At 34.1% G+C, this 10,846-nt stretch overlaps 3 protein-coding genes across 3 annotated transcripts; 1 reads left to right on the top strand and 2 right to left on the bottom strand.

Annotated features, from left to right (window-relative positions):
• Positions 1-1,839: 1,839 nt before the first annotated feature.
• LOC106383525 lies at positions 1,840-2,508 on the bottom strand. Its single transcript, XM_022697411.1, has one exon. The coding sequence runs from the start codon at positions 2,506-2,508 to the stop codon at positions 1,840-1,842; it is 669 nt and encodes a 222-aa protein (XP_022553132.1).
• Positions 2,509-3,654: 1,146 nt separating this feature from the next.
• On the bottom strand, positions 3,655-4,284 carry LOC111203545. The gene has a single exon (XM_022697410.2). It carries the CDS (start codon positions 4,282-4,284, stop codon positions 3,655-3,657), a length of 630 nt encoding a protein of 209 aa, XP_022553131.2.
• A 3,944-nt stretch (positions 4,285-8,228) lies between these two features.
• On the top strand, positions 8,229-10,402 carry LOC106386953 (coiled-coil domain-containing protein R3HCC1L). Its single transcript, XM_013826779.3, has 6 exons — positions 8,229-8,594; positions 8,718-8,809; positions 8,889-9,119; positions 9,201-9,362; positions 9,613-9,702; positions 9,853-10,402. The coding sequence occupies exons 1-6, from the start codon at positions 8,290-8,292 to the stop codon at positions 10,041-10,043; spliced, it is 1,071 nt and encodes a 356-aa protein (XP_013682233.1). The 5' UTR covers positions 8,229-8,289; the 3' UTR covers positions 10,044-10,402.
• Positions 10,403-10,846: the final 444 nt, after the last annotated feature.

Below are 10,846 nucleotides of genomic sequence, written 5' to 3'. Positions count from 1 at the left end.
ATGCTACTATCGTGAGAGCCCAAATGTTATAGATTGATATCAGTACTACCATCACCAAGTTACACTTTTGATTGATGAATCTAATTGTGTAAAAAAAAAATATTCAAAATGTGTAATGCAAGAATGACATTTAATCTTCTCATTGTTCTCATGGGGTCACAGTTTGCATCTTATATCTCCAGCTTCATCATAACTGGGAACCAATGTCAGGTGGATTCACATCTTCAGCATCGAAGGCCATTGGAAAAGGAGTATTTCAGTGTTTGTAGAAACGGTACAATGAAAGAACTATCTATAATATTAAATAAATTAGATAATCATAATAAAATATCTATAAATATTTTAGTTTAATTCTGGGTGTTTTTAAAATTATCAATTTTTAACAAAATAAGTTAACGGAGTTAATCTCCGTGTATATTCTCTGTTAAGTTCATATAATGTCGTTTTGAAATTAAAATGTTGTTCCTCAAGAAAATTGAACCAATGACCAAAACTACACTTGTTGCAAAGCTAAACCACTATATCACTTACAATTCCGTTAACTTTAATAAATACTAATAGTTATTATTATTAGACTTCCTAATCATCTTCTCCCAACCAAAATCTCTATTTATTTCTGAATCTAAAAATTACATAATTTAATTTGCTTTGTTACAAGACGAAATATAAGTCTAGTTTGTTTTTATTTTCTCAAATCGATCCCTCCTTGTATATAGAGAAATGAGAGAGACCTCGTCAAGTGGTCTTTCATGGTGGCCTATGGTACTCTTTGCTTCGTTTGTCCTACATTTCGTCCTAGGTTCTTCTTCTCCAACATAATTTTAGATCTAGAAATAAATTAGGAATTTAAGTTGGGAGAAGATGATTTGAGGTTTAACAATAATTTATCAAAGTTAGCATAACAAGTGGTTTAGCTACAGAACAAGTGTAGCTTTGGTCATGGGTCCAATTCTATTGAAGAACAGTTTTTTTTTTTAATTTCAAAACGAAGTATGAACATAACAGGGATTATACACAGAGATAACCCCATAATTATTCTAATGACGTTTTAAAAATGGTTTAGTCAAAATATATTAGAGACTAAAACGGCCAATCATGATAATTAAGTTGAAGTTTTAAATGGTACACGAGAAAGTTCATGTTTTTTTTTCAACCAAATTTGAAAGTCGTTAATAAACTGGTTAAACCATGTAACACACACACCCTCTAGTTTGATTTTATCTCACATTTAGAAAATTTATTAATAAAATGATAGGTTGACCAAGAAACACAGATGAACCACTAGTGAAATGTTGACCCCAAAAAAATCCACCACTTTTGAAAAATATTAAACCATTTGCACTCCTTAGAATCCAATTGACAACCAACTGAACCAAGGGATATTTGTTATCTCAGTTCAGACACTCATATCTCATTTGGTGCTAGACGAATTTTCAAACGCACAAGCACAGGTATGAGTGATCAAAAGATAAATATTCAGCATGGAAACGAAAAAGGAGTATCTTAGCGTTACATGGACAAACCAAACTCCTCTACTTCGTTGGTAGTGTTGCTGAGATTGACAGATTTGGTTCCATGTTTGTTAACTTGAACAAGTGATAGCAGACCAAAAATAGACATGTATTTTTTCACAGCGGTCCTCTATCTATCAGCCCGCTGAATCTAATTGAAGGCAAGACTACGTACGGTGTCAGCCATTTGGTCCCGGTTTAACCACATGCTTAATCCCATTTTATTTAATTAAAAACGTTTTAAATTAGAAACTAAAAATAGAAATAAAGAAAATAAACTAAACCTAATGCCAATAAATATATCAAAGTTCGCGGAGAGACTCAATATCTAAACCGAATTCAAGTTATCCCGGAGTGAATATCCACATCGTCGCATACCTCCGAGCAACGAACCAAACACGTTCCCCGCCGAATCCGTAGTAAACTTCACCGGAATACCGCTGCAAATCACCGACAAGAACCCATGTGCAAATTTCGCCTTCAACCCTACGACACTCTCCACACGATAATCCCAAACCACGCTGCCGTTAACTCCCGACGTCACCACATGTTTGAAGTCGACAATTGTTACCGGCTCATCATTCTTCTCGGTGGTAACAAGTCTCCCGAAATCATCCAGCGACGGAGATACCTGGGAGATAACCTCGTCGCCACGAAGGAGACGCGACGTGACTGTATGGAGAGAGAGTTTACATCTGGTGACTGGACTCTTCGCAACCAAACCGGTTCTCCAATCAGCGGTTGAAACGTTTGCTGCGTTTGTGACGTTTGAGACGGAGACGGAGACGGAGTGAGCAAAGAGCTCTATGTAACAAGCAGATTTGCCTAGGACAAGATGATACAAAAGGACCATACCTCCAAAGATAAGAGTGATAACGAGTATGAAAATAATGCTATAGAAGTAGGTAGCGCAGCAATATCCTAGAGTAACCTCGACGGGACCATCGTCTCGGCCGCCTGAATCGGTGGTTGAAGCTTGCCCTCTAGACGTGTACATGTTAAAATTCTTATACACTTTGTGAAAATATATACTTTATTAAAGAATGCATGTATATATCGAAAGCTGGATTAATACTTTTTATTTAAGGTTTTTCATAGTAGGATAAATCTCGTATTGTTGATAAATGTCACACAGCAAATATAACGGATTTAAGAGCGTCGTTATTATATAATAAAGTATATTTTTATTTTATATATTTAAAATAGAATGAAGAAAACCAATAAGAAGACAATTTTCTTTAGATTCTCTTAACAGTAAGAGAAAATATCTCCCATTTTCGTTCATTATCTCATTACTTCTCTTTTTTCTTCTGTTTTATTATTATTTTTATGATAGATTTAGTTAGAACATGTCGATAAAGGTGACGTAATATCTTGTCTATCTACTTAGACTGACTTAATATAAATAAAAATACATAGTGGTCTATAAGATTTTGTGAAATGAATTTACTTCTCAACTGGAAGATGGTGATAACACCTAAAGAATGATTAGCTTTCTCTATACATGGAAGAATTCAACCGCAGTAAAACTTTTTTTTCTGATTTCCGGATCAAATATATTCTAAAAACACTTTAGCGGACAAAATTGCACGTGGTGCGAGAAGTTCTCTTTCAGCTATGTTTTATGTCGATTATATCCTACTGATTTGGCTTGTTGAACCGGTTGGATCAGCTTGGTAGTTTCTAGATGTTGTTGTCAAAATAAAATAAAGTTTATGTTATTTTGTGAAAGGTAAAACTGTTGAGGCTTCAATGAATATAAAATGTGATTTTCTTATATTTAATGTTTTTCCTAGTACGGTAATTATCCAATTTTGTTAATAAAGATCTTAAAGCAACTTTAATAGCATTCTCTATGAGAATATCTCACTGACTATTCTACTATTCCAGTTGACAAGTTGTGAATGGTTCTTTCTATTAAAAAAAAAAAAACAATTACTTATTTTATGTTATATTTAAAAATTAATTAACAAGCTGTTTAAAAAAAACTTAAAATGAGAAGTTCACCAATAGGTTAATTTTAGATAAAATTGATAAACTGATATATGGGAAGGAGAAGAAATAAAACAAAACGTATGGACTAATTCATAACAGAAAATAAAACAAAAGGATGAACAAAAAAAAAACTAGAAGCCTAATCGATTTATTCAATTGTACCTCGATGAACAATTAAAGAAAACAACTTCAAATCTGTAAAAGAGGAGTCGCATATAATCTTCTCACGGCCCCGAGTAAGATTTTGGCACCGTATATTAAACTCTCCAGCTTTATCATAATCCTGGTAACGCTTATGCTTCGCCACGAGTTTAATGTCAAGATCTTCCGAAACGATGTCACTTCGATTTCCCTCCTCAGCAACGAAAGACAAAGAGAAAGCCGTGCGATCTCTAGAAACACGTCGACTAGTGATGTTCAAAACGGCGACGTTTCGTGAACCTAGACTTACGGAGGCGTCATCGCCGTCGTAGTAGATAGAATACCTCGACCTCGGGATTTTCACGAGAAAATCGCCTTGCCACGTGGTGGAGGAGACGGCGAAGGACTGGAGGGAGATTTTGGCGTGGAAGTGAGCATCGTCGATGAACGAAAAGATTAAGAACACGAGGACGATGGTGAAGAAGCCGCCGCAGCAAGGTGCACACATGACCGCCATCTCCTTTGAAGTGGATTCACGTTCACTAATTGGCGGTACAGTCATCATTGGTCGTGACCACCATGGACGAGGAGCGACGGAGGACGATGGCGTTGTGTCAAAGTTGGCTTGGTAAGCCATGTTTCTTTTTTTTTTTTTTTTGGTTTGGACTTTGGAGAGAATAATGAGATATGATGTTATCTCTCACTTTTTATATATTATATTTATCTTATTTTATGGTGGATAAAGAAAGTTTGTTCGATAAAAAAGAGGGAGATAATTACTTAAATTAATTATCTATCTTATATAATAACTCAGTTGAGCCTCACCTGAGTCTGACATGTCAGCACTCCTCTATCTGACACACCAGCCAAATGAACTACTTTCTAAATTTACGTTTTCTCACTTGTGTACCAATAGTTACTAAGATTGATTACAAATGTTAAACGTTCAACTCTCACATTTACTTTCTTCTTAATCTGAAGGCCATTAAAACATTGATATTTTCCAATCCCATGTTTGACTATTCAAAATGGGCATCTTCCATTTGTCTATAAAACACGTTTTTGACTATTTTCCAACATCACTCAAAAATGAGAGAATTTCAGTGGTCTTCGCTCAAGTAAGAACATAGTTGGCCTTAGATGTCTTTTTTGTGCTACGCCTTGGATGTCTTTAACGTTCGTATTTTCACTGTGGCAAGTGCAAACACGAGCGTATCTCATATGTGGGAAACCGAATGGTTTGAGTGACAATAATCACATTTTGTTGACCCGATGGTCAAAAGCTTCGTTGTGGTTAACCCTCGAGAAGGTTACAAAGAAGCAGTTACGTTGCTGTTGTCCCCAATCGTTGAATCATTCAGCTGGTGGCGACTAAAGCCTATGCGAATTCTCTAAGGACTCGCAAAGTTGGAGATTCTTCTTGGAAAACATGATGGTTTACATTCATCATGAAAGATGAATATATTCAGTAGTTGACTAATCCATATATCCAGAATGTTTATGGATAAACTTGTATCTATTGTTGTAACTTTCAAGAGCCTAAAAAATGTAAGGGTTGTTATTTGATTTCAGGTTAATGAAAAAGACATAAAAGCATTAAGGGTTCTGTTCTTGTTACAGAAATACTCTAATATATATATATATATATATATATATATTTTTAAGGGTTCTGTTCTTGTTACAGAAATACCGTAATATTTATCCATACTATTAAAATCAATGTTCTAAAAATCGCTAGGCGGTAACTAGGCGCTTTATAGAGGACGAGCGACTAGGCGGATTATTCGGGGCCTAGGCGAGGCCTAGGCGTTAGCAAATTGTTGATTTATTTTATACATTTGTATAACATATTTTAGTTTTTAAGTTTAATTATCAAAATTAGATATACAAAACAGAAGAAATTAGACAAATTTGTAGATTTGTAATAATATTATTGCTTTATTTAACATATATAGACAATTTTAGATTGTTTTTAACCAATTTTAACCGATTTAGAACAGTTTAAACCAATTTGAATCATATAAATCGGTATAAATCGGATTTTAAGAAAATCGTTTCGGATAGGACCGAGTTGCTGCCTAGGCGGGGACCGAGTTGCTGCCTAGGCGGGGGCCTAGGCGGGGGCCTAGGCGCCGCCTAGACCGATTTTTAGAACCCTGATTAAAATAGAAGTCATGACTTCTTTCATGCGTGATATTTTAAGTGGATCATCCCTAGAAAGTTGCTTATATTTTTTTTTTGTATTTTCATGATAAAATCCTAACAACCTATTTACTTCTTTTTTTATTCCATCAAAATATTATAAGATATCCGTAATTTCGAAAATATAATATTTCATCAATATATAATTATATTTGCATATAACCATTTATAATATACTTAATAATAATAACATTTAATTATTCTAGAGTTTATACTTGTATATGATCTAATTAATAATAATAATAGCATTTATTATGCAAATACAATAATGTTACAGTTTTACCTTGCAAATAATAAAATCGAATCAAATATTAAAAAACCTAACACTATTGTATTTGCATAATAAATGTTATTATTATTAATTATATTATACATGTATCAATATTTATATAGGTATTTTGTTAACAAACATGTATTGATAAATATATAATATTTTAAAAAAAACAATACTATAGATTCAGCCATATACTGTTTTTATAATAAATAGTTTAATATATATATAATGTAGTGATAAATTTTTCATGCGTGATTTTTTAATTGTGGACCATTCTTCAAAATTTTATCAACTTTTACATAAATTAGTTACAATATTTTATCTTTCTATTTGAATACAAATAAATATTTTTTTTATATTTTCTAACTAAAAGAAAAACCAAAACATAATAGATAAAAATAAATATTTAATTTCTCTTAATATGTGTGAACAACCTTAAACAACCTTAAATTTCTTTTTGTGTTGTATCTCTTTGTTGCAGTGTGGAGTGAGTTGGTTTGCTCATGTTGTTTGTTTGTATGTATCTTTGATGTAATATTGGCATGATCTGCGTTCCAGTTTTCACTTGCATTCCAATTTTTCTTCAGTTTCTTTAGGATACTAAACCGGATAAATAAATATGGAAAAATTGATTAGAACTGAAATTAAGCATGTATAGTAATATATGATTTGGTTTTAGCTACTACTATTGACCTTTTAGAATTGTGTATAGTGTATACAATTAAAAAAAAAATTAATTTCTTTTTTACTATTTAAACAGAGACATCATTAAAAATTCATTAATCACAATTCAACCAATAATAAAATAAAACTTTATAATATAAAAAATCTATTACATTAAATTATTAAATTTTAAGTAAAAATAAAACATCATCTAACTTAGTATGCACAGAAAGTACTATTTGTATTATGGAACTTTATTTTATTATTGGTCGAACAAAAAACTGCGTTAAAATTACTGATAATCTCGTTAAACCAAAACTAACCGAAAAATCAAATAAAAACCAGAAGAACCACCAACTCGGACGGATCCAAGGCACAACTTCTCCATCTACTTCTATCACATCTATCTTCACTAGGAGTATCGGTTTTCAGCTGCGGAGAAGCTTATCTCGTTTTTACCTCAGTTTGCAGTACAGTTTGCATTAGTCTTTTGCTTCTATCAAGATTTTGTGTTCTGTATCTTTTTCCGAACCGTTGCATTTGTTGCTTTCAATAAGGTATTATATGATGCATTATTTTACTCGCAACCTTCTGGTTTTGATGTAATGCTTGATTGTTCCTTTTGGCCCTAGGTGATAAACGTGCATTAAAGTTTTCAATAGAATTAAGGTCAAACTATATGAAAATTAAATATAAAAATAATATTTTGAATTTAAATACAACATTAATATTTTAATTTTTATAATTATCACGTGAGTTATGATTGAAAAATATATATATTTATTTGTATGATTTATTAAAAGACAGATAAATAATTAAAAAAAAATCAGTTTTGATAGCAAATTACAAATAAACCGGTTTTTATCCATCGGATTTAAAGATAAGCAAATCTCTAAAATAACACCTTTTTAAGTTTATATCACAAAAATAGCACTCAAAAACTAAAATGATCAAAATAGCACCTTTCTAAGTTTATCCTTTGAAAATTTTAATTTTTTTATTTTTCAAAATTTGAAATCTTATCCCCAAAACCTCATTTCTCAATTCTAAACCCTAAACCTTAAACTCTAAACCCTAAACCCTAAACTCTAAACTCTAAACCCTAAACCCTAAACCCTAAACCCTAAACTCTAAACCCTAAACCCTAAATCCTAAACTCTAAACCCTAAACCCTAAACCCTAAATCCTAAACCCCACCTTTTAACTCTAAACCCTAAATTTGTGACTTTTGATCAAACATTAAGTGCTATTTTTGTGACTTTTGACCTTGAATGCTAGTTTGGGAACAAAAACTTGATTTAGTGTTATTTTTGTCTTTTTGTCTTTTTCTCTTTAAGGATTTGAATATGTTTTTGGTTAAATCCGATCCGATAGGTTCGGGTTTGAAAACACTGTTTTAAACCGATGAGACAATTTTCAAAACCGGTTCCAATCAATTTCCTTAGTTCCCAACTTTATTCGGACAACTCAGAGTTAGAAACAGAGAGGGAGACCTAAAAAGCTATGGAGAAGAAACTGGAAATCGAAGACGAACCAAATTGGAGCGAGCGCGTGGAGGATCTCGTCGCATCCGGAGACGTCACGGCGGCGATCTCGTTTCTCGAGTCTTTAACGACCAATCTCCAGTCGCGGATCGGTTCTTCTTCTTCATCATCCTCAACGGAGTTGGGGCTTCAGTTATCAGCCGCTCTAACCCAATTGGCGAATCTATACTCTTCTCAGGGTCTCTCCCTCAAATCCGATGAGCTTCTCGCTCGCTCTTCCCTCGTAAAGCAACGTGCTTTAGATTCCGATCTTGCCTCTTCAAGGTATTAACTGCTATTTGATTTATCTAGAAATTAGAGAAGATTGTGTAAAACGTGTCGATGAGATCGAAAGCTAGAAACTTTGTATGCTTCATCGATCTTAGGGTTCATAATATATGATTGCAGAGGTTCCTGCGATGCAGAGAATCAAACGAAGACTAGTGGTTCGTCTAGTGAGTGCCCCTTGAATCCCACAAAGGATGATTCTTCAGATGACGGTATGTTTCGTAAATAATCTATACATTTTTGAGGTAACGTAATGTGTGAGATTGTTCATTTATCATGCTACATTTGCAGATTGGGAAGCTCTTGCAGATCGTGAGCCGAGTACGTTACTCTCTGTAGACGAGTTACCTCAGATATCAAAGCTTTCTGTTGAAGAACCTAAATTTGAAGGACCTAAGAGGCGTGGAAGGGGAACTTTTACGTATAACAAGGATGTGATGTACAGTGAATCGAGGTTTGAAGATTCAGGAGATAACGATATGTCTCGTGGTGGCTCAGAGAAGGCTGATGAATCACTGAAAGGTAAAGCCATATTGCTTCTTAAATGTTTTACTGGTTTTTAAGCACAATGCCTGAGTTTCTTTCTTGGTATAAAAATTGCAGCCAAGTATGGCACACGACATGTCCTTGTACTTGCTGATTTTTCTCCAAATTTGAGGACTACTGATCTGGAGAGGCTTTTTGTGGACTTCAAAGACAGTGGATTCCTCATTCGTTGGGTTAATGATACAACAGCACTTGCAGTCTTCAAAACTCCTTCAACTGGTACTTATATCTAATTTGATTTTTCTCCATCCATTAGGTAGACTTTTGTGTTCTTAAACATTTAAAATTGATAGCTTAGGTTTAGTTTCTCGACAGTTTTTTTTTTTTTTTTTTGCTTAAACTTTGGTTAGTATCTTGACAGTTAATACTCAAATGTAAAGTTCTGCTCTTTGTTACTAACTGAGTTTACAAATGGGATTAGAGTTTATCCTAAGACGCTAACTCGATGTGGTTTTGATGATTGGTACAGCGCAAGAGGCTTGCAAAAGTGTTCAGTGTTCGTTCACCATACGTGTTCTCGATGATCATGATTCTCTTTTGGGCTCGATATCTGGAAAAGGTAACCCACTCTTCTTCTTTCTTCTGCCCATTGTTATCATTCTTCCTTAACTTCGCTTGGTCAAGCTGGCTTATTGATGAAACAATCAAAACACATGTTACTTGTTGTCTCTTATGTGTGACCATATTTTATGATCAAATCTACTTTCAGATTTGGAACCACCGTCTCAAAGACCAAAGACATCAGCGAGAACAGCACAACGGTTGATAGCTCACAGCATGGGGCTGAAGCTACCGGCTTCTGGATTCGGGTCTAAAGAGCTTCGAGACCAAGAAGCTGCCAGGAAAAGCAGGATTGTCTCCAGGCAGAAGCAAAGGGATGATGCTTGGGGAGATGACTGACATTGGCCGGGCCGTATGGTTCGGTTTGCTTAAGTTTTATGGCTTACCAGCTTTATCATTCGTGTGTGCTTAGTGGTGGTGTATACATACTGATTACAAGCCTCAGTCTTCACTTGAGTTGATTATTTCATTAAGGCATTTGTTTGTAATGTTTTTGTGTGTTGAATTGAATCATTTGGAAAGTGCTTAATGGCATCAGCAACACCAAGTCTTGATATGCATTGATGTCCCACAAATTGTACTTTTTTTCTTATCTACTTTATATTTTCACCCATCTTTCTATTCCATTATCAGCTTGGTGTTGAGACGCTCAGTTGTGTATACCCCTTATATATTAAAATAGAAACGTTTTAAAGTTATAATTTTGCGTAGTATGCTACATTTTAACCTTTTAAAGTTATAATTTTGCGTAGTATGCTACGTTTTTTGTTAACATAGTTGAGTAGGTTTTGCTAATACTCAAAGCTAAAGTTGTGCCCTTTGTTGCTAACTGAGTGGACATATCAGAAGTCTGATTCAGACTATAGCTTATCCCTAAGACCCAAACTTGATGTGGTTTTGATGATTGGAACAGCTCAAAGAGGCTTGCAAAAGTGTTCAGTGTTCTATCACCATACGTGTTCTCGATGATCACGATTCTCTTTTGGGCTCAATATCTGGAAAAGGTAATCCACTCTTCTTTTTTCTGCCATGGTTATCATTCTTCTTTAATTCGCTTGGTCAAGCTGGCTTATTGATGAACGAAACAATCAAAACACATGTTGCTTGTGTCTCTTATGGGTGGTCATGTTATGCTCAAATCT

Source organism: Brassica napus, chromosome C3 (genome assembly GCF_020379485.1).
Source record: "Brassica napus cultivar Da-Ae chromosome C3, Da-Ae, whole genome shotgun sequence".
Classification (NCBI taxonomy): Eukaryota; Viridiplantae; Streptophyta; class Magnoliopsida; order Brassicales; family Brassicaceae; genus Brassica; species Brassica napus.
The sequence above is the reverse complement of the archived record's forward strand: the minus strand, read 5'-3'. Positions and strand labels throughout refer to the sequence as shown.

What these genes read in the sequence shown, in the direction of transcription:
- LOC106386953 (XM_013826779.3), top strand. Translation starts at nt 8,290, where the DNA reads ATGGAGAAGAAACTGGAAATCGAAGACGAACCAAATTGGAGCGAGCGC. An exon ending in TCCGATCTTGCCTCTTCAAG is followed by an intron (nt 8,595 to 8,717) that starts GTATTAACTGCT and finishes ATATGATTGCAG; the next exon opens with AGGTTCCTGCGATGCAGAGA. An exon ending in GGCTGATGAATCACTGAAAG is followed by an intron (nt 9,120 to 9,200) that starts GTAAAGCCATAT and finishes TAAAAATTGCAG; the next exon opens with CCAAGTATGGCACACGACAT.
- LOC111203545 (XM_022697410.2), bottom strand. Translation starts at nt 4,284, where the DNA reads ATGGCTTACCAAGCCAACTTTGACACAACGCCATCGTCCTCCGTCGCT.
- LOC106383525 (XM_022697411.1), bottom strand. Translation starts at nt 2,508, where the DNA reads ATGTACACGTCTAGAGGGCAAGCTTCAACCACCGATTCAGGCGGCCGA.